We start from the raw sequence: 24,371 nt of genomic DNA on the forward strand, positions 1-24,371 counted from the left end.
GTGGCCAGACAGGGACACATGCTCAAAATCGGGTGGCACTTTTGGAAAATTATTTAAAAGGTTTTAGAATCAAAATCAAAAACAAACAAACAAAAATTTTGGGAAATAATACAATGTATTACTATTAATAGGCTAATATGATGTTTGTTCAGTGTCACATATGTAACTTGTCTACCATTTGAGACAGTCAAATAATCATAAAAATATAATACAGTAAACAGTTAGGGAGAGGTAAACATCCATCCTTTGCATGGATAATCTCCCTACCCAAATTTAAAAAATGTGCAAAATGTAAATAAAACAGAGTGCAATGATTTGCAAATCTCATCAAGCCATATTTTATTCACAATAGAACTTTAAAAACATATCAGATGTTGAAACTGAATTTGATGGAAGCAACACATCTCAAAAAAAGTTGGAACAGGGCTTCTTTTTTTCAAGATCTGATATCCAGATATTCTATCTGGACCAGATAGGTGGACTCTCAGGTCAGTGGTTACAGACACACTTGACCTAGAAGTGCACCACAACTACACTTAACAAGTTAAAATGAAGATTGTTGAAAGTGTGTTTTAAATCAGACAAAAGTATCATAAAATAAAACACACACACACACACACACACACACACACATCTGTTTACTATGTGGTTTTATTGAAACACTGGATTACATTTTTCCTGCAATACTGGTATGGTAAGCACACTTGAACGGTGAAATATATAAAAGTTAAACAGTAACACTAACAACATGTAGAGAGAGAAAAGCATTGTTTTTGTCTCTTTCTCTGAAAATTTTTCTTTACAGCAGTACAAAACTAATAGACCAAGTCAAAAATCTGAATGAATTCAGTGGTGATTCCTCAATATTCATCACCGGGACTTTAAAAATGCATGATATATACTCATAAGTGCATTTTAACCATGGCTGTATTTTTAATCCCCAATCTTGCTTATTATCTTTCTACATGTATATAATTGGAATACGATCTGTATCCCGCAAATAAACATACAAATATTTCATAACAGGAGCAAAAAGCTGGCCTAGCATTCACCTGAACATCAAGTAAACAATTTCTGTGCTGCTTCAAGTCTTCAAGCTAAGTGAAAATGACTAAATGATCGCACAACTCGCACAAGTGGAACTGTGCACCAGTCAGTAACTTTAACAAAATCATCAAAGAAATGAGACAAATAATTTAACTTGTATTTTCAATTGTATTAATATTTTCTCAGCTCTGCACAGCCATATTTTTTAACATCTGTCCTTTTCTTTGTCTGAGCTTGGGAACTGCTCCAAGGTTTCCCTTGGTGGCTGGGTGGGGCCACCCCTGGTGTATATTTTTATTATTTTAGTGCAAAAGTTTGTATCTTCTTCTAAACATTATTTAATTAATAATTTCTGATGAAGGAACATTTATAATATCTTAATGTGCGTTGAATTTAATGTTTATTAAAAGAAATCTTTGTTTTACTTTGTTTAACAATTTCAAAATAAGGGGAGGCAAACTTCTGAACCCAACCATAGCTTATTAATATCCAGAAATCACACTCATGTGTGTATACATGAAATAATCATGTATTTTGAACATTACAAGGGGCACTGATCTGAATTACAATGCATCATAAGGTGTGGGGGGTGGGGAATTTCACCATGTTCCAGCGAAGTCTCACAATCCTCATAATAGTCTTAGACATTTGCTCTAACACATGTATGGAAAGCCTCGGTAAGTTTAAGTGAATATTGTGATGTGTAAACCATTGAACTCTATTACTTCTCTTCTCCTTCTCTCTTTTGAAGGTCCCAGGAGTGGCAGTATCCTCCAGACAAAATCTAATTTGGTAGGTTTGGAGGTGATGTTTGGGTTCAAAAAAATCATAAGATTTAGTCTTGACAACCCACTTATGTTATTGCTTTTTTATTATTTTATTCGATGAGAGCTACAGCAACATCAAATTCTCTATTTTCTGAACCAATCTCAACTAATAGAACAGAGTTGCAGAGTGTACGCTAGCCTTTGTTTACAACACTGTATTTGGCAGTAGTTTGAAAGCCTTTATAAACATGCCAAATTTAATTTTATTTGGAGCATATGGCTGCCCTAACACCCTCAAGCATTGACAAACACCAGGCGTGTGGAGTAGATCAGGTCAGCCAGGTAGAGGATGAAGTTGACAGCACTGAGCACAGCCACTGTCATGCACTTGTCCCACGGACACAGCCCGTATGAGCTGCTGCACACGTATGGCCTATCTTTTGTTCCACCGTGCTTGGGGTCAAAGTTGAAGATGGGCCAGATGATGGCAGCTGACAGATAGAGGGCCACAGCCAGCAGGGCATAGGCAGACAGGAAGCGGGCAAATGAGAAGGGGAGGCAGCCGGTGCATTCGCCTATGCACAGCAGGATGATGGCAGCCGACAGGATGAAGCAGATGCAGTAGACGGCCATGCAGTACTTGAGTGCATCGTGACGGTCGTACAGCACAGGGTCGCTGATAAACACAAAGATGATGCAGGCCACGAAGGTCTCACATACTTTCATCAGGCCAGGGGCTGTGGCCATGTAACCAGCCACCTCGCCTGGACGCGCCTTGCTGATGCTCACTTCACTTATGTAGGCAATGGTGGCCAGGCAGGAGAAGACGGTTGACACAATGCGGTAGTCGCGTACGTCACTCTGGCCTGTGGATCCCTTGAGGAAGTAGAGAGGGAAGATGATGGAGGCAGACAGGCAGAGTAAGGCAGCGTAGCAGGCAAAGGTGATTGGGAAGTTCTTCCAGGAGACAGGAGCTCTGGTCTGAAGGCCAAACAGCTCCACCAGGATGACAAGCAGCGTCCCTCCAAAGCTAAAGGCCCAGCAGAAGATGCACCAGTCTCCCGTGCCGTGAAGGACTCTGGCACCATGCACTGCCACGGACAACGCCACACAGGAGAAGACCATGGCTGCCAACCGTGTCCATAGGAGAGGGCTTGAGTGGAGGACTATAGCCATGATGAGTGGTGTCGTAGATGATGAGAGAAACTGAAAGGGTTCTTGTGAGATATGATTCTTCTCTTTATTTCACTCCCTCAGAGATAACTGCAAGAAGAAAAACAATAAAAAGAATTTTTAAAAAGAACTACATCTAGATCGAGAAGAACAGGACACAACCAGATGAGGGCATCAGCTTGCAAGTCCAGCTCTGCATTCCTACATACTACATTTTCTGGCACAAACAATCCTGTTATTGTACTTTATGAATAGGTGAGGCATGAAATAATAGACTCCACTGTGGTCACTATGAACGCAGCATTTTTATGTAAACCCAAGTCATCTGGAGAACACTGCTGTCTCTCTTTCTCTGCTTGTTTCTGCCTTCTATCTAACTCGAGCCTGCTTTATCAACAGCATTCCTGCGCCGAAAGCAGATTTAAATTTCACTCTGGCATTCCGCAAAGCTCATGCCCTCAGTGACGGGCTTGGTGCCGTAACCTCCACCCACCCCACAATGCGTCTGTCATCATGTTCTAAACACGGCCTCCTCATTTGTTCCACTCCCACTCCCATCTGCACTCACCAGCACTGGAAAATAATCTCTTCCCAAATTCAGGACATCGTTAATAGAAAGTGTCAGGCATTTTTCTGCCAAGATTAAATGAGCTTTTGTTGTTTCATGTTAGAGAAGTAAAGCACCTGTAGAGATTAGCTGGTTGTTTTACACTTAATAACACTTACTTGTTTAAAGAAAAAAATATTATTGTTCGTTACTAGTGTTATAGATAAATTCTTCAGATTTAAAACTATGTTGCGAAACTCTGTTGTTTTATTATTATGCTAAAAATAAAACAAAAATCTTCTACTTACATTGACATAAAATAGAGTAAAACAGCAAATACTTAAATTTTTTGTTTACTTTTTGCTTGATGTTTTAAACAATTAATAGATTGTTAACAACGTTGTCATTAGTTCGGTATGACTGAGCACGATAGCTCTAAACTATGCGTTGGTTGTTGGTTGACGCATCAATGTGTGAAATGAGTTCACTCAGCTGAAACCAGTGAAGGGTTTTTCCAGATTAGAGAAATTACTTAAACTGGAGAGTGTTCTGCATGGAAATCATGACTTTCACAGCGAAAATGACTCCCATTCCGCATGGGTCTGGGCCCGGATTAACAACGACCGCCACCGGTGCTGTTGACCTACAGGGTACCTGTGGAGATTGGACTACTGTTGGTTGAAGAAGGAGAGGAGGTAGGTGTGTTCGTAGGCAGAGAGAGAAGAGGAAAGCTAAGATGTAGGACTGACAGTAGAGAGTCTGAATGTTGGTTGACATGATGCAGAGAAGGAAGGTAGATATACTGTGTGTCCAGGAGACCAGGTGGAAAGGTAGCAAGGCTAGAAGCTTAGGAGCAGGGTTCAAGCTGTTCTACCATGGGTCAGATAGGAAAAGAAATGGAGTAGGAGTTATCCTGAAAGAGGAGTTTGTGAGGAGTATCAGACAGGTTGATGAGTCTGAAGCTGGAAATTGAAGGTGTTATGTTCAATGTTGTGAGTGGTTATGCCCCACAGGTAGGATGTGAGTGAGAAGAGAAGGAGAAATTCTGGAGTGAGTTAGATGAAGTGATTCAGAACATCCCCAGAGGTGAGAGAGTGGTGATTGGGGCAGATTTCAGTGGACATGTAGGTGAAGGGAACAGAGGTGAGGAGAATGTGTTGGGCAGGTTTGGTCTTCAGGACAGGAAAGCAGAAGGACAGATGGTGGTAGACTTTGCAAAGAGGATGGAAATGACTGTAGTGAACACTTTCTTCCAGAAGAGGAAGGAACATAGGGTGACGTATAAGAGTGGAGGTAGAAGCACTCAGGTGGACGACATCTTGTGTAGACGTAATCTGAAAGAGATCAGTGACTGTAAAGTATTGGTAGGGGAGAGTGTAGCCAGACAACACAGGATGGTGGGGTGTAACATGACTGGTGGTGAGGAAGATGAAGAGGACAAAATGTTGGAAGTTAAAAAAGGAAGAATGTTGTGTAGGTTTCAGGGAGGTTGGACACTTAAGAGGGACAGGTGGATTTGTACAGGTTGGCCAGACAGAGAGATAGAGATAGGAACGATCTGCAGCAGGTTAGTGTGATTAAAGATAAGGATGGAAATGTATTGACAGGTGCCAGGAGTGTGACGGGAAGATGGAAGGAGAACTTTGAAGAGTTGATGAATGAGGAAAATGAAAGGGAAGGAAGAGTAGAAGAGGTGACTGGTGTGCAGCAGGAAGTAGCAAAGATTGCAGGACTTTGCAGGACTTTAAGTACTTAGAGTCAACGGTTCAGAGCAATGGAGAGTGTGGAAAAGAGGTGAAGAGGCGAGTGCAAGCAGGTTGGAACCGGAGGAGAAAAGTGTCAGGTGTGTTGTGTGATAAAGGAGCATCAGCGAGAATGAAAGGAAAGATGTTCAAGACGTTTGTACAGTGCAGAAACGCTGTGAGCACACGGGCTCCCAATCCTCCCTCCGTCCCTTCCTAACACCCGTCGCCCACTTGGCTCCACGAGCGCCGCGCAGCACATTCCCTGTTTACACAGAGAGACAGTTATAAACAAGTTGAAAAGGCCTGTTTACATTAGTCCCATTAAACACGTATGAAAGAGTCGAGGCTGACGAGGTGAGAAGCTGAACTGTAGGGCGCGGTCTGAGGACACCGAAGAGGACAAAAAAAAGAGACAGAAATGGAACAAGACACCCCAAAACCACCTGCAGGGTGAATCACTAAAAGCCAGGAGGGGAGGGGAGCAAGAGGAGCGAGGAACACGGGGGAAGCCCTGTGCCCCCACCGCAGAACGACACATAGTTTAAACACAGTGATGGAGAGGAATAGCAAAGGAGTGAGTCATTATCAACCCCTACTCTTTCACCACTCCTCCTGCTCTCCCCCCCTCCTCCCCTGTTTCTTGTAACATTTTCCAGCTTGCTGATGTGTTCCAGATGTGCTGCAGTCTGTCTGCTGCTGAACAACTGGTAACTTTGTCATATTTGCCAAGGTCTTTCCTCTCATCACCTCTCCTCTCTTTTCCTTTGCTTCCTTCCCTCCTAATAGAGTCATTTGGGGGCTACTCCCTCTCTTTTCCATCACTTGTCCTCTTTCTCCCTCCCAGCTCAGTGCTCCCACTCCAGCGTTAAAGTCAGGGTACCAATTATGCCTCGTGTAAACCACTCAAAATAAACGTCCTGTACATGGAGGGTCGTAATGGAAAAATCAATCTCGCCACTCCTGCTGCCATGACTTTGCTCGGTATGGAATCAAGTCAGGAAAGAAAATGGAGAAGAAAATTGCTGAAGAAAGAAGAAAAAAGAAATAACAGAAAGAAGAGTGGGGGGAAAAAAGTGTCTTTCTACAGCACAGCACGGAAAACACAGCAGGATCATACAAACACGAGTACTTCTCCAAATGGAAGTGGTGCCGAAAATAGGTTGAGACATGCAGCAGGACAGCAAACAGGATGTTACACCATCTTGCTCCTACACACAGTCACTTTTTGTAGAATCAGCAGGGGAGCATGTTCTCTGCACACACACACACACACACACACACACACACACACACACACACACACACACAGATGTGACTAGGCTGAAATCAGAAAACAAGTGTTCATCACAGGCAGAGAGGTCATGCACACTGCTTGTTTGGTTTTCATGACACAAGCTCACTAACTCAATTTCGTCTAGAATTCACTTAGAATAGATTTGTGTATCGAAGCAGAGGACGAGCTCTGCTGGCAAACCATCAGCTTAAGGTTTATGTAACGTAGGTATATTCTTACTTCATTTTTTTTCCTCTATTCTACATCATTAAATAAAGTGTGTGTTTTCGAAGGCTGAGTCATTTTTTGACCTTTTATGACAATCCAAGAAATCTCAAATATTCTACTTGTTGGCAAATCTTACCTACTGTATCATCGCAGACAAGCAGTTACTTTATCACAAGAATCTACGTTTCCTTAGTGAAAAAACAATCATGTTATTGTTAAACCAGACTGATGCAACACATCTACTCCAGGCAGGGGGAAAATTTGACACGGCTCTTCACTTTGTTAAAGTACAGTCCAGACCTTGCTGGTGAGAATCGAAGTCAGCATCTTAAATATTTTAAATAATAACTGTAATTTTTAATAAATATCAATAATATTTAAGTGAATCTCAATTTTTAAGAGGCAAAAAGAAAAGAAACCGTTTGACAGCTGTGTTTTAGCGATATAGATTTTCATTCAATGACAGCGAAGGTGGGAGTGCTGCCTGCCACACCCTGCTCCCAACACACACACACACACACACACACACACACCACATAACCACCTTCTACACAAATAATGACCCAAAAACACAAATTTAAGTGACCATTTTGCTTTAAACTCACCAAAGAGCAAATTAGAAAGACTTTTAATTCCTTTACAAGTTTCACTCCTACTTTCAACTCATTTAGGCTCCTTTCCAGGCTTGGACTCAGTGATGTGAAAACAAGAGTTTCTTTTTAGCTGTGGGAAAGTGGAAAAGGTACAAACACGGCAGCTGCTGAGAGTATAATATTCTCGTCATGAAGCATGTAGGTAAGCAAGTTGCAACAGGTTGCATCTGAACAAACTATTTCCTAGGTTTGCATCTACCTCACTAAAGCAGAAAAGCACCACACCACCACACAGCATCAATTTTAGCTCAGAGTTAGTTACCATGTGTTCTTGCCTGCTGCTGTTCTCTGGGACATCCAGCGGTAGAGACTCATAGATTGTAGCTCCTGTGCGCGCTCACTTGCCTTACAAGCAGGTCAGAGAAGCAACTCCCCACCCAGCAAACAAAATCGGGCATCAAATATCTGCAGCATTATTCAAATCTGTCAGGATTTGCTCCTCCTCCTCCACCTCCTTGAGACTGAGAACACTCCTAACTAGGCTGTATGTGGTGCAGCTGAGGTTTACTCTACATTAAAGTTAGCTTTCTTGATTAGCTCAGCTCCATTTGGATATGATAACTGACCTTGTAGTTTTGGCTTGTACCAGGAATCACCTGGACTTTTATTACAGATTTATTCTTAAATTAGCGCAGTATGTATGACACTTATTTCTGAGCTCCATCATATAAAAGTTGCATGTACTGGGAGAGTTTTGCACCTTACTGTGCAGCTTTTCAGATTATTAAACGGATTTGCAACAATGAACCATGTTTCATAGAACATTAAGATTGTGAACACTACTCATACATTTGGGTTTTGGTCTGGTGCCCTACCCAATGAGGTTTAAATAAGTACAGACTATCAATGCGTCAATAATTTGTACTTTTTATTTGTACATTTTAGCCTTTAACCTGTATTCCTTTGACCTGTTTTTTTGTTTTAGAGTATTAAAGTGTCTGTACGGGTAATTTTATGCATTTTTCCTGAATGGCAGTGCTATGATTTATTAAATATAACTGGTGGTTTTGTGAACATATGGTTTTGTGAACATATTGTTATTTAATGTATGAAATCACTGTGGCTTAAAACATCGTAAGAAAAGCAACGCTTTTATAAATATGTCAGAGAATTATTTGACAAAAAGTGAACTCATTTTGTCAGGAAACCCCACCAGCACGTATTAATAATGAAAAGATCTTCATTTGTAGTTACTATAAACATCTCTCCACCACTATCGACACGGGCCAGATGAGTCAAATATTTGTCAGTGCTATATCTGAATTACAGGGGATGTTTGTGTGTGGTGCTTAGCAACAGCCACAGTAACCCCTAGCAACCACAACTGTTTACAAAGAAACGTAAAGGACACATTTCCTTGTCACTGAAGAAGTAACAAAAACAAAAAACAAAGCAAAGAAAGAAAAAAGAAAAGAAATACTTTCACATGTACATTCTTGCAAGAGTTGCTTAAATTATCCACATTTCATTTCCTCACTGGAAGGCAGTGGTGTTACAGACGGGCAAACTGTTTTTTTCTCAGCACATGACTGATAAAAAAAAATTTTTTAAAACTTATTTAAAATGTACCGAATGTTCAAATACAATTTTTTTTTTTTTTTTTTTTGGTCCTTTCCGTTTATCCTGTGAGTTCAGGGTCGCAGCAGCGGATCGTTGTCCGCATGTTGATTTGGCACAGTTTTTACGCAGGATGACCCTCCTAACGCAACCCTCCCCAATTTGTACTGGGCTTGGACCAGCACTGCACAGCTGGGGAGGGGAATGGGCTGTTAGGGGTTCAGTCGACAAAGAAGTGATTATTTTCCATTATTAAAAAGCTGGTTTATTCTTCAGTGTTGCAAACAGGGAAAATGAGAAAAAGGAAATACCAACATGTTTTTTTTTTTATTAAGGTGCTGGGCTACCACATGCTGCCAGAACTGCTCCAGTGCACCTTGGCTCTCTGGAACTCTACTGGAGGGATGGCACAGCACATTTCCAAAACACATTTTCTCACTTGGTGTTTTAGTGCTGGACAGTGCTAATCCTCCAAAGTACTTCATAATGTGGGTATTCGATTGATGTTGAGGTGACGGTGAAGAGCGCAGCATGTGAGTCAAACCATTTTTTAATAAAACATTTAACAACCATCCCAGTGGCCTTAGGGATGAGGGCATTGTCATTCAATCACGATAGAATGGAATGAATCAATGGATAGAATCACTCAGAACAACTTTGTGCTGTTTTGCATTGACCCTTCTCTCTAACTCGATTAGTTGCTTTTCCTTTTCATCTGGCACCTGGGCCCTTAAATTATCTAAGAGGGATGTTGGTTAGGCTCTGTCACAGTATAAAGCCCGCAGATGGCGCTGTTGACTTGCGTTTTACTGGAAAATGTGATAGACTGATAAAGTCATACAGGAAAAAAGCAAAAGTTTGGATGATAATAAGCAACTGAATTCCAAAAGTTTATACTTGCTTAAGGGAATCCTGCAGAATTGCAGCGTCCACGTGGGCTTCGCTCTCAAAATGATAGAACACTTTGTCATAAGGGCAAGATGACTCTGTTGGAGCAGAGTTCTTGTGCAATGTGAATTCCATGTTGCACTTGTCAGCAGATGCAGCTCTTTGTGGCTCTTTCAGATTTGAAGCATAGCTGCACAAAATGTGAAGGATGGTTTGGTGAGGAAGCATAATGTCAGCAAGTGGCAAACGGGAGGAGCAGAAACATAAACGGCGCAAAGGTCTGAAGGACACGAAGCGCCAAGTATCGACCATTTCTCAGAAATTAATGAAGCACACAACAGTTTCCAAGATCCCCCCTTTTTGATTTCTTTGGAGGTGCTTTGTTTTACGGCCTTTGTATTTATGTTCAGTCAACTATTTTAAATGAATCATTGCTTAAATGAAAGTACAGAAATGAGTGAAACAGAAACACCTGTCATCCCTTATCTGACTTCAAATGCAACGACACATTTCATTTCACTATGAGTCATCATTAAGATATTTTTAGATTTTGAAGATGTGCAAATCAAATTCATCTTAGATTACTGTCGTGTTTACTTTGTAATTTAAAAAATATTTGTAATTTTCAAAAGCATTTGATGTCTATTACTACCATGAATACTGCATATGAGGGTTTTGTAAATTTTTTTAGGTAAAATGAGAATTAGCCGGACATAGTTCTCCGGACTCCACCCAATGTGGCTGAAAATATTGAACTTCTAACACCACTATATTACTAGTTACCCATATTTTACAATATTTGCTATAGCACTTTTGAGGGTTTGTAAAATCTGAAAAAGACATGTACATTCACATTATCAACAGCATCAAATTTTCCTTGCGGAGTACTTGTACATTGGTACTTTACGTTTTAAAGCACGTACCGCTGTAATTTAACTTGAGCAAATATCTTTTTTCAAGAGTTTATATAATCCTGAAATTGTTTCCCAAAGTTCCTCTTTTATTGTCACAACGTCCATTTGGTTGCTATGGTACGTCACCGTGATGCAATGCAAACATAAATTGTTTATCTCATAACTCCCCAGCGAGTTTGACAGCGGCGCTTGAGTGTACTGGTGTACATCTGTAAACTACCTATGAAAAAGTACTACAGGAGACAGAACTAAAGACAAGTGCAGATAATTGCTTTTAATTCAACATGGAGCAACCTGGGAATAAATACTTGAATTGCTTTACAAGTTTGTAGAGAGATTATGCTTCAAATTATTAGCACTGTTAAAAAAAATAGCTGAAATACAATCAATAAGCTTAATCCAAAATGCGTTTGTCCTATATATATATATATATATATATATATATATATATATATATATATATATATATATATATATATATATATAAATAGATAAAAATCTCAACATGACAGCCCTTTACAGACATGGGATACAACACAATGCTGAGTAAATCAAGGCTTTCTTTCGATCAGATCAAGGTTGTCATTTCAAAAATGTCATTTCTTTCTTAGTGAGCTGAGCTTCTGAATAATGATTGTGATTGGTTGCAGCTTTCTTTACCAACTTCCTAGACTGCTGTGATTGTAGGACCACTGCAACAACACCTTACATCTACATCTTTTGCCAATCCACTACCATAACATAGAGATGTGCCATGATGACAGTTAAACATAAGTGTTGGTAGGTTCAATCTGGTATGATTGCCATCAAGCATTTTATCAAAAGCTGACAATGGGTAGTCTTTCAGACATTAAGTGAATGTTAGGGGTCTTTAGCACAATAAAATGGAGAACATTTTTGAAAGGGGTTTGAGGATAATGTGCTACAGTTTCGGGTTGAGATGGACCTTTGAGACCAACCATAGTAAGGATTAAAAAACAGAAACAAAAACAGTTTGTGAATTTATTTTTCACAAGTTGAGGAAAATGGCCAACACACCGAGTCCACATGTTTTCTATGGTACTTCATATTTTCTTCGCCTAATATTGTATTGGTCCCCCTCGTTCAGCCAAAACAGCTCTGACCCGTTGAGGCATGGACTCCACAAAACCTCTGAATGTGTCCTCTGGTATCTGACACCAAGATGTAAGCAGCATATCCCTAAAGTCCTGTAAGTTTTGAGGTGGAGCCTCCGAGGATTGGGCTTGTTTTTCCAGAAAATCCCACAGATGCTCGATGGGGTTGAGATCGGGAGACTTTGGAGGCCAAGGCAGCACCTGAAACTCTTGGTCATGTTCCTCAAACCATTCTTGAACAACTTTTGCACTGTGGCACGGAGCATTATCCTGCTGAAAGAGGCCACTCCTGTCAGAGAATACTGCCGTCATGAAGGGGTGCACATGGTCCGCAACGATGTTCAGGTAGGTGGTACCTGTCAAATTAACATCCACATGAACGCAAACACCCAGTGTTTCCCAGCAGAATATTGCCCACAGCGTCACACTGCCTCTGCTGCCTTGACTTCTTTCCATAGTACATTCTTGTGCCATTTCTTCCCCAGGTAGGCGAAGCACATGCACCCGGCCGTCTACGTGATGCAACAGAAATCGGGATTCGCCAGACCAGGCCACCTTCTTCCACTGCTCAATGGTCCAGTTTTGACGCTCACGTGCCCAGTGTAAACGTTCTTGGCGGTGGACGGGGGTCAGGATGCTGCAAAGCAGCATGTTTTCAGATTGCTGTTCATCAAATGCAGCATCTAAATTGTCAGCAATTTGCTTTGTAGTAGCTTTTCTGTGCGATCGCCCACTTTTGGCGACCTTTTTCTCGGCTCGTGCAGGAATGACTTCCGGGCGACCATGACCCTGCTGCCGGTTCAGTGGTTGTCCATCCTTGGACCACTTTTTGTAGATACTGACCACTGCAGACTGAGAACACCCCACAAGTTCTGCTGTTTGTGAGATGCTCTGACCCAGTTGTCTTGCCATCACAATCTGGCCTTTGTCAAAGTCACTAAGGTCCTCACTGTCCTCCATTTTTCCTGCTTCCAGCACTTTCCTATTACCTGGAAAAGAAAGTAGGTTCAATTTGTAAACAATTTCAGAGGGTTGTTAGATTTAACTTTCCGTTCACATTTGAGGTTATGGTGTGAGTAACATGCGTCACTGAATCGACCAAAGACTGATACTAAACTCACCTTATAAAAACATATGCAGACCAGACTGTAGAGACCTAAAAGAAAAAAAGGCAGCTTAGTATCAACTTGCCATTCGATCAACATCCTCACTACAATCTGTGTTGTCAAACCCATCAGTGCAGTGAAAGAATTATCATGAGGTTCAGGTGAAACACAGACTTAAATGCAACTCATCACTAAGGTTTGACTCAATTTAGTTTTTCTAGCTAAAATGTAGCAAAGAGCAAAATCCGGAATCTTCCCATTTGAAACGTGGACTAAGTAAAGGCAGAAAAACAAACATACCGAAGTAGGACACCTCAAAACGGTTTTAGGTACAATAAAGTATCATAAAATACCTTACAGAGTACATTAACTACATATTGTTACCCACTGAAAATAAACATAAAATTCAACACACCTTAAATTTTCATTAAGTTCGTTTTAAGTCAGTGTAATTCGGCTGAATTCTCTTCTGTCTCACGGATCTAATTTTTCCATGTTACTGATAATTTGTCGAATAACGCCTCTTCAGTACAAACCACGTGGGTGCAGCCACTGGAGCAGCGAGCTAACAAGCATCATCTGAGGGGAAACAAGCACAACAAGCAGCCGCACACAGACACACACACACTGCGACATCAGCAACACAATCCGATCCCACACACAAACACAGATCACACTGAGGCCGAACATGTACAGGTTTCTTGTCTTTCTGCAGAAACCGTCCGTCCTCCATCACCAAAATAACGAAGAGACACTGGCGCTTATTCTTCTTCTTCGTTTTTTTTTTTTTAGTTTGTTTTTGTGGCTGGTGGTCAACAGCATTTTTTGGCAAACACCGCCACCTTCTGTTCGGATTGTGTACCAGAGGTTTAGCCCTGTGTGGCGTAAATAAGAGAGAGATGTCTAATCTGCTTGACGTCCTCACAATTGTCTTTAAAATACAACTCCTGGGACTCAGCCCCGCTAAGTCCTTCTTCATATGCTGTTTTTCCATTTCATAATTACATGTTAATCACTCAACTCAACATCACTCAAACAATCCAGTTGGTTGGTTCCCTCTTGTCTGACTGTACTGTAAAGGTAGAATGGTGCAGTCTAAAAGTATCTTCCTCTTCCCTTAACCTAACTATGTTTCTACATATCAGACTATTAAACTACAAAGGAACTTCCTCAACATTACCAAATGCAAATTTTTTTATTTCTGCAATACAAAATAAAATAGTGACACAAAGGTTCCCAAGACCAAACCAACAATCAAAAAGAATCTGGTCCAAAACAGCACAGAAAGTGGAGAAGAACGTGTAAAACAGTGATGGAGAAGAATAGCACGAGAAAGAAACACCACCAAATGGCTTTTATTCATCTTTCTAAGGCCACTGTGACTGAAAAAGACAATTCAGCTGAGAGAATTTCCTTCAAAATGTAAGAACTAAGAACAGCTGCTGAATGTAATATTCATCCTATGAGGTGTGCAGAGAAGCAAAACAGATAATCAATTTTACTTGCACAGGCCACATTCCCCGTTTTATGCCAGCTATCATGTGTGTTTGTCTGCTGCACTTCTCTGTGACATCACAAGCAGGGAATTGCTAATTGCCTCCCTAGCAGCTCAGAGGAGCAACTCCCCGCCCCAGCAAACTAAATCAGGCATCAAATGTGTGCAGCGTTGCTCACATTTGTAGGAATTTTCTCTTCCTCCCTGGTGCAGCTGAGGTTTATACCTCAATAAAGTAAGATTTGTGAATTTCCTCAGATCTGCTCCAACAAAGAAATTCTGCCAACATTTGCAAAATGAGTGTGTGTAGGGCGAGAGCATTAACACACTCTACTACTGTATGGATCCCCTTCCACACATTATATTATTAGACATTTTACATGGCTGACTGCTTTGTAGGAAGTAGGCAAAACAATCAAATTGAAAGTTATGTTTTTATGAACATATCCCTGTTTGTGGATATAGTTGAATATTTTATAGAACACCTGAGATCATTGCATGGATATTGAGAATTAAGTTGCCTCGCTCTTCATTTATGGACTTTCATGGAAATTTTCATATGGAAATATGCTGTTTCAATGAAAAAAAAATGTAAAAAACATAACTTAAAATACAGAACTACACGACCCTTTGCATGCACTACCTTCACATCAGTTGCTCGCAATGTTTGACGACCTGAAGAACAGCAAAGAAGTCTGGAGGCAATAACCATGTCTTTTCATATTGATGGTCTGAGACTTGAACGCATGAGTCCTGTTCTTTTCTGTCCACCTTACAGGGGTCTAGATAATGTGCTACAGTTTCAGATTAAGATGGATGTTTAATAAAAAAAAATAAATACATATATAAAATACATTTGATAAATAAATAAATATAAAATAAAACAAATGTAAAACACAAAAAGAGGAAAATGGCCAACACACCGAGTCCACATGTTTTCTATGGTACTTCATATTTTCTTCGCCTAATATTGTATTGGTCCCCCTCGTTCAGCCAAAACAGCTCTGACCCGTTGAGGCATGGACTCCACAAAACCTCTGAATGTGTCCTCTGGTATCTGACACCAAGATGTAAGCAGCATATCCCTAAAGTCCTGTAAGTTTTGAGGTGGAGCCTCCGAGGATTGGGCTTGTTTTTCCAGAAAATCCCACAGATGCTCGATGGGGTTGAGATCGGGAGACTTTGGAGGCCAAGGCAGCACCTGAAACTCTTGGTCATGTTCCTCAAACCATTCTTGAACAACTTTTGCACTGTGGCACGGAGCATTATCCTGCTGAAAGAGGCCACTGCTGTCAGAGAATACTGCCGTCATGAAGGGGTGCACATGGTCCGCAACGATGTTCAGGTAGGTGGTACCTGTCAAATTAACATCCACATGAATGCAAGCACCCAGTGTTTCCCAGCAGAATATTGCCCACAGCGTCACACTGCCTCTGCTGCCTTGACTTCTTTCCATAGTACATTCTTGTGCCATTTCTTCCCCAGGTAGGCGAAGCACATGCACCCGGCCGTCTACGTGATGCAACAGAAATCGGGATTCGCCAGACCAGGCCACCTTCTTCCACTGCTCCATGGTCCAGTTTTGACGCTCATGCGCCCAGTGTAAACGTTCTTGGCAGTGGACGGGGGTCAGGATGCCACGAAGTAGCGCGTTTTCAGATTGCTGTTCATCAAATGAAGCATTTAAATTGTCAGCAATTTGCTTTGTAGTTGCTTTTCCATGCGATCGCCCACTTCTGGCGACCCTTTGCTCGGCACGTGCAGGAATGACTTCCAGGCGCCCATGACCCTGCTGCCGGTTCAGTGGTTGTCCATCCTTGGACCACTTTTTGTAGATACTGACCACTGCAGACTGAGAACACCCCACAAGTTCTGCTGTTTGTGAGATGCTCTGACCCAGTTGTCTTGCCATCACAATCTGGCCTTTGTCAAAGTCACTAAGGTCCTCACTGTCCTCCATTTTTCCTGCTTCCAAAGCATTAACGTTTAAGAACCCACTGTTCACTTGCTGCCCATTAGTTTAAATGACTTTCAGCTTTGTCCTTTGGGGATTAACCAGGAGTGGACTACTTCTTACAATGTTTTTTCCCCCCATTATCTGGAGAAATAAAAAGTCAATTCGTAAACTATTAGTCACAAAACTTTGTAATGTACTAATTAAATAATACTAAAAACTATAAAACAGTTTCAATTTAAAAACATCCATGAAAAGGTATGAATTGACTACAAAGACTGATACTGACCTCAACTTATAAAAACATATCCGGACCAGACTGTATAGACCTAAAAGAAAAAATGGCAGTTTAGTCTAAACTTGCCATTCAATCAACATCCTCACTACAATCTGTGTTGTCAAACCCATCAGTGCGGTGAAAGAACTATCATGAGGTTCAGATGAAACACGGACTCACATGCAACTCATCATTTAAGGTTTGACTATGTAAAAGTGATATTAACAGAAATGTGTCTTTTCAAAAGGTTTTCAATTAAAAGTGCGGTGAGAAATAGAGATATTTGAGGTCAAACTGTTTCACATTCACGTCAGTGCTCCAAAACCAGGGTGTGAGGTCAAGACTACATTCTTTTTCCTCTAACAGTGTTTGGTAAAAACATTATTTATGTGTTTATCACTGAATGAAGTTTGTTTCTATGCCGTTTTCTTCCACAGCAGGATCATAATGAAACAAAGTTTGGGATGCCATGGTATATGACACCAATTAATCTGTTCAATGTTTTATTATTAGTTGAATATACTGCAGATGTTAAGGTAATAATGGTTAATTGATGAACTATGTCAGAAGGGTGTTGGTTCAACTTAGTGTTTACTTCACAGCCTGCAGTTGATGCTGTGTGACTTGTGTTTTATCCACCTTGTACAAAATGACAAACTAGTCACAAACATCGGAAATGTACTAATTTTATAGCAGTGCAAACTACAGCCTCTAAACCTGCAACTTAAAAGAATCCATAAAAAGGTTATGACAGGCATGTGCCACACAATAAAATACTTCATGCATGAGTAAATTGACCACAAAGTTGATACTGACCTCACCTGACAAATCCACATGCAGACCAGACTGTAGAGACCTAAAAGAAAAAATGGCAGCTTAGTCTCAACTTGCCATTCAATCAACATCCTCACTAGAATCAGTGTTGTCAAACCCATCAGTGCAGTGAAAGAACTATCATGAGGTTCAGATGAAACACGGACTCACATGCAACTCATCATTTAAGTTTTGACTATGTAAAAGTGATCTTAACAGAAATGTGTCTTTTCAAAAGGTTTTCATCCACACATAAGCTGAGAGCTAGAGATAATTGAGGCCAAACTGTTTCACATTCACGTCAGTGCTCCAATACCAGTGTGTGAGGTCAGACTGATTTTTTTTCTCTAACAATGTTTGGTAAAAATTTTATTTATATGTTTATCACTGAATGAAGTTTGTTTCTATGCCGTTTTCTTCCACAGCAGGATCACTCTGAAACAAAGTTTGGGATGCCATGGTATATGACACCAATTATTTTGTTCATTGTTTTATTATTAGTTGAATATATTGCAGATGAAGGTAATAAAGGTGCATTAATAAACTATGTGTTGATTCAACTTACTGTTAAGTTCACAGCCTGCAGTTGATGCTGTGTGACTTGTGTTTTATCCACCTTGTAAAAAAAATGACAAACTAGTCACAAACATCTGAAATGTACTAATTTTATAGCAGAGCAAACTACAGCCTCTAAACCTGTAATTTAAAAGAATCCATAAAAAAAGAGTGATACTGACCTCAGCTGACAAATCCACATCCAGACCAGACTTTAGAGACTTAAAAGGAAATAAGACAGAGGTTAGTCTCACTTAACCATACATTCAACATCCTCACTACAATCTGTGTTGTCAAACCCATCAGTGCAGTGAAAAAATTATCATGAGGTTCAGGTGAAACACAGACTTAAATGCAACTCATCACTAAGGTTTGACTGAATTTAGTTTTCCTTGCAAAAATGTAGCAAAGAGCAGAATCGGGAATCTTCCCATTTGAAATGTGGACTAAGTAAAGGCAGAAAAATAAACATACTCAAGTAGGACACCTCAAAACGGTTTTAGGTACAATAAAGTATCATAAAATACCTTATAGAGTGCATTAAATACATATTGTTACCCACTGAAAATAAACACAAAATTCAACACACCTTAATTTTCATTTTCATACACTGGAGCACTGAGCTAACAATAATCAAACTGAACTCACCTTATAAAAACATATCCGGACCGGACTGTAGAGACCTAAAAGAAAAAAATGGCAGCTTAGTCTCAATTTGCCAATCAATCCACATCCTCGCTAAAATGTTTGTTGTCAAACCCATCAGTGCAGTGAAGAAAATACTATCATGAGGTTCAGATGAAACACGGACTCACATGCAACTCATCATTAAGGTTTGACTCTATTTTTCTTAATAACTTATTCTCAAAGTAGGCCATCATTCATAGTGAGTATTTCTCAAGTAAATTTTGACATTGTAATTGAGCACAGCTTAAATGGTTTGGTTTATAGTAGTTTGATTTGTTTTTTATTATACTAGTATTTCAACATTAAAACCTAAAACCTCTTAAGAGGTGGCAAAAGTACACAAGCTAAAATTACTCCTCTCCATGTAGAAGCGCCACTTCAAAATCTAGATCTATAAAACGTCTTAAAAAGTACAAGTAAGATTAGTAACGATAACATGGTCAAAATCTAGGCGAGATTCAGGAAATCTTAATCGTTCATGCTTTGTTAAATGCAGTCACTGTACTAAAAAAGAAATTCGTGTATTGTAAATTCACATTTAATTTTTTTTCTATTCAGAACTTGACACTTAGTTGGGGGCTACACGTGCACTGCAGTGAATTTTTGAAGTGCAGACCACAGACCCAAATGTCCATTATGTTAGGTACTAAATAAGTTTATGTCTAATTCATGCGAATTCTTTTCATTCTCTGATCTGTTTTCCCTTTTTCCATTTGACTGATTATTTGTCGAATAACTCCTCTTCAGTACAAACCACGTGGGTGCAGCCACTGGAGCAGCGAGCTAACAACGATCCTCTGAGCGGACACAACCACAACAAGCAGCCGCACACAGACACACAAACTGCGACATCAGCAACACAGTCCGATCCAACACACAAACACATACCGAAATGAGCCCGAACATGTGCCGGTTTTTGTCTCTCTGCAGGAACCGTGCGTCCTCCATCACCACAGCAAGAAAGAGACCGCGGGATGGGGGTGCGCGCGCCTTTCTTCTTCTTCTTCTTCTTCTTCTTCTTCGTTGGTTTATTTTTGATTTTTTTGTTTGTGGCGCATTACCGCCATCTTCTGCTTCAGTTTAGATCCTGCCCATTAGTCCTTATTGGCCTAAATAACAGACATTTCTACTTAATATGCTTGAGATTCTCAGAATTGTTTTTAAAATAAACTCCTGACACAGTGACGAAGGAAGACAGGAATATGGTGGAAACCCTGTGCCCCAACTGCCACCATCAAATCACTTATTTAAGTTTATAAGACCATGATAGCGATTAAATAAAAAAAAAAAAAACTGTGTTAAAAGTTTTTCTATTGTAAACTAATTTCCAAGCGAGGTGTAAAAATAAGTTTTGTTTGGTGTGAGAATTTCCTTCATCAGCATGTAAGAAATACAGACAGCTGCCGACTGGAATACTCATCCTATGAGGCCTGGAGGTAAGTGGGGTGCAACAAGTCTCCGATGAACAATTTCCTTCACACAAGCCACATTGGACCAGTTTTATGTCAGCGTTAGAAAGAGAATAGCATTCAATTAATTGCTAGCATTAATGTAAACAAACTATATATATAATTTTAAAAAAAGGAATGAAACAAGTAAAACAATAGATGCTTCATCCAAAGGTTTTTATTCTTCAATATTGGCACAAACAGTGTATCTCATTATCTCGTCTAGTATTAGATAACGTGGCACAGATTCAGGTTAAGTAGGACTCTTGAAGAGGGCTGCAAACAACAGTTCTGCCTAGTCCATTCTATTTAAAGTATTTAAAGGGCACTACACCATCATTTGTTTTTTCTACTGCACACATATAGACAGTAAAACTAATAATATTCGGTCACATTGATTCGTTTTTTGTAAGTTTGAATCTCAAGGATAAGTTCTAATGATTTTTCTGGACCCTCCTAAATCTTGACACCGACCTGATTAAGGAGCTATTAGCTGTGTGGTAGGGACTAACAGCTCTGAGGGAACCTAATGGCACTTTTGTTAGTTAATTGATCTCTAAATGGTCATTAATGCATAATTTCTCAAAATCAGTTGTAAAAATATTGTGACAACAAAAAACTCATGTGTACAGTAAAAAAGATATTTTGAGGTGTAGTCCTCTGAGCGACACAACTACTCATAGCAGTGTGTCAATGAATCAAAATGGTAAAATACCTCGTCAATTTTTGACAAGATGAGTTAAATAGCCTACATACCGAATCATGTACAAGTGTGGGAGTTTGCTGTGGTGGTACCAAATATCCAGAACATTAAAACCACCTGCCTAATATTGCAACTGCTCCTCTTCTGCTGCCAAGACCGCTCTGACCCGTTGAGGCATGGTTTCCACAAGACCTTTAAATGTGTCCTCTGGTATCTGGTACCAGAATGTCAGCAGTTTATCATTTAAATCCTGCAAGTTCTTAGGTACAGTCTCCATGGATTGAACCAGTTTTTCCAGCACATCCCACAGATGCTCGAAGGGATTAAGATCAGGGGCATTTGGAGGCCACGGTAATGGCTTGAACTCGTTTTCATGTTCCTCAAAAAATTCCTGACCAATTTTTGCCTTTTGGCAGGGCACATTATCCTGCTGAAAGAGGCCACTGCCATCAGGGAATAGCTTTGCCATGAAGGTGTGTACTTGGTCTGCAACCGTGTTTAGGTAGGTGGTACGTGGCAAAGTAGTATCCACATGAATGCAAGGACCAATTGTTTCCCAGCAGAATATTGCCCACAGTGTCACGCTGCCTCCGCCAGCTTGACCTTCCACAGTGCAGGCCTGTGCCATCTCTTCCCCAGTTAAACGATGGACACGCACCTGATTGTCTTTATGATGTAGGCGAAATTGTGATTCCCCAGACCAGGCCACCTTTTTCCATTGCTCAGTGGTCCAATGCTGATATTCATATGCCCACTGTAGGCTGTTTTGGTGGTAAAGAGGGGTCAGCCTAGGTACCCTGATCCTTCTGCGCCTACGCAGCCCCATACGCAGCAAGCTGCGATGCACTGTGTGTTCCGACACCTGTTGATCAAAGCCAGCATTAAACTGTTCGGCAATTTCTGCTACAGTAGCTTTTTTGTTGGACTGGACCAGATGGGCGACCCTTCGCTCAGCACGTGCATCGATAAGCCTCGGTCGTCCATGACCCTGTCGCCGATTTACTGGCTGACCTTCTTTTATCCACTTTTTATAGGTACTGACCACTGCACAGCGGGAACACCCCACCAGACCTGCTGTTTGGGAGATACTCTGACCAAGTCGCCTAGCCATCACAATTTGGCCTTTGTCAAAGTCACTCAGATCCTTGTTCCTGCCCATTTTTCTTGCTTACGACACATTAAATTTTAAGAACTGGCTGTTTAGTTGCTGCCTAATAGTTTAGCTATGTCCTTTGAAAATCAAACTTGAAACTGGAGTGATCCAGTGGTGAACTTACTCCACCTAGTGCTTTGTTTTTGTTACCTGTAAAAGAAAAAAACAAGTTAATGAATAAATTGTTTTAGAGGGTTGTTGGTCCAACATTATGGTTACTTTAAAATCGATGGTGCTGTTGACTTATTTTTTTCTGCCTGGTTTATAAGAGCTAGGACAATCTATTAAATAAATCAGTAATGCAGCAATTTAACAGTACTACACTCTAAAGGGGGCCTGGCGGCTGCTTAATAAGTGCTTTTATGTTAAGTTAATTTTGATAAGCTTATATTTATACTTTTTTTTGTATGCTACCAAATATAAATCAACCCCCAAGTGCATGAAAATGACCAGTGGTCGAAGAACGATTCAGATCCATGACAACCATGTAAACATACTCACTTGCATTTCTGCATTGAAAAGCTAGATTATTATTAATGTAAAGGATAATCAGAAAACTAACGTATTATTTCAGAATAATACACCCCCTGAGTATAGATAGATTGTTTAGAAATTCACACAATGATTGCCAATCTTTTCCGCTGGAGGTATGGTTAGTGTTAATACTTAATACACAGTTTAACAATCTAGTTCAGTGGCTCCAAAAGTAAAGGTCGTCATCTGCTTAAGGGCCCAAGTAGAGGGGTAGGATAATGGAAAAAAGGTCTGGTACATTAAATTGTGTTCATTTTCAAATGTTTCTGCAACAGCAGGTTAGGAACCACTGCTCTGATATTGAACAATACATCTGCAAAATACTGAGAAATACTTCAGTTGAGAAGTTCAGAATCAACTGCAATTATCAAGTAAATGTCAAGGTACATACTGTATCTTAAACGGTTCTCCACTGCAAGCAGGAGTAAGACTATTAATTCATCGACCAAGTTTGCACGCTCTACATTTTACTTTTAAAATATAGTATTTTAAACTGGTCTGTCTGTGCATCAACTTGACTGAGCTACTAATAAATTGGCTTTTTGGACAACTGAACCTGACGCTGTTGATGACCATGTACTTGCTGGTGCAGATGTGTTGCATGAGTCTCGTGAACACAGTTTCTGATAGATTCTAAAAGCCTCGGACCTCCAGGACTTCAATTAGGGCAATGCACAGATTGCAGGCAAGCAAGTGAGTTATAAACTCAACAGAGGCGGTAAAAGCAAATTAGTCACTCGTCTTGCCAACTTCTACAGGAAACAGGATGTATCGTGTTGCCATGGATACGGAGTCACACTGTGGACTGCAACTTGAACCTCGCTTTATAGCCCAAGGAGGGGGGGAACTAGAGTTTCGGGAAGTATTAAAAACTGTCGCTGAACTACTGGGATACAGACGACATCTTATTATGTCGAATCTATTATTCTAAGGCAGGTTCTCACATTTATAAAGATCCCCAAGTAATAACTACGAGACCCGTACCTTGTACATAGGATATCTGGAACTTATATAGACACTATCGCATTTACAATTATGAGAAACATGACTCGTAATTGGGGGATCCGGACCGCGTATTTACTTGGTTATGTCTCTCATGTTTTCCCCTTTGGTGAATGCAATGCGCCGCAGTACCAGCTACTGTAGCATGAAGCTCACGTGATAATCTGAGCGCTAACAACCTCAAGAAAAAAACAAACCAGACGTATATCGGAAGATAAACCACGTTATTAGCAATGCAAAACATTTACAATACCGTTAATTTGTATTTTTTCTGTCTCTTCTGTCTCTCACCCAAACACCAACCGATCTCCATCACCAACCAAAGAAAGGGGACTGGTTAAGGAAATATGGAGCTTCCGCTCCTGCTTCCTCTTTTTTTTTTTTCTTCCTCTTTTTTTTTTTGCTTCCTCTTTTTTTCTTCATCTCCTCCTCCTCGTCGTCCTCCTCGTCCTCCTGATTCTTCTTCTTTTACGGTTTTTGGCGGTGTAGACGGTACCAGGCATATTACTGACCTCCACTGGATATGAGTATATTCATTATTTCGCATAAAATGTGGTTATTTTTTTATTTGCTTGCGTGTTCATTTTGTGTAAAATGGTTTCACAGAAAAACATTTAAATACAAAAAGAAGTTTCCTCTGAGTTGAATACTTTCGAATACTTTCCTCGTACTTTCGTATAAGTTGTTTTCTTATAATGAGGAACCTTTAAACCTTGTTTCACAGAATATTTGACTTC

The 24,371-nt window shown here is 40.3% G+C and overlaps 1 protein-coding gene across 2 annotated transcripts; it reads right to left on the reverse strand.

Annotated features, from left to right (window-relative positions):
* Positions 1-633: 633 nt before the first annotated feature.
* Positions 634-7,855, reverse strand: myadmb (myeloid associated differentiation marker b). Of its 2 annotated transcripts, none has more exons than XM_067474953.1 (2): positions 7,696-7,855; positions 634-3,077 (listed from the first exon to the last, which is right to left on the reverse strand). In XM_067474953.1, the coding sequence occupies exon 2, from the start codon at positions 2,988-2,990 to the stop codon at positions 2,109-2,111; it is 882 nt and encodes a 293-aa protein (XP_067331054.1). In that variant the 5' UTR covers positions 2,991-3,077; positions 7,696-7,855; the 3' UTR covers positions 634-2,108. The 2 variants fall into 2 exon arrangements, with proteins under 2 accessions (XP_067331054.1, XP_067331055.1); XM_067474954.1 differs by lacking the exon at positions 7,696-7,855 and adding an exon at positions 7,386-7,406.
* Between the last annotated feature and the right edge of the window lie 16,516 nt (positions 7,856-24,371).

The sequence above is a fragment of the Channa argus genome, chromosome 14 (assembly GCF_033026475.1).
Source record: "Channa argus isolate prfri chromosome 14, Channa argus male v1.0, whole genome shotgun sequence".
Classification (NCBI taxonomy): domain Eukaryota; kingdom Metazoa; phylum Chordata; class Actinopteri; order Anabantiformes; family Channidae; genus Channa; species Channa argus.

Excerpts from the sequence above, each read along its gene's own strand:
- myadmb (XM_067474953.1), bottom strand. The coding sequence starts at position 2,990 with ATGGCTATAGTCCTCCACTCAAGCCCTCTCCTATGGACACGGTTGGCA.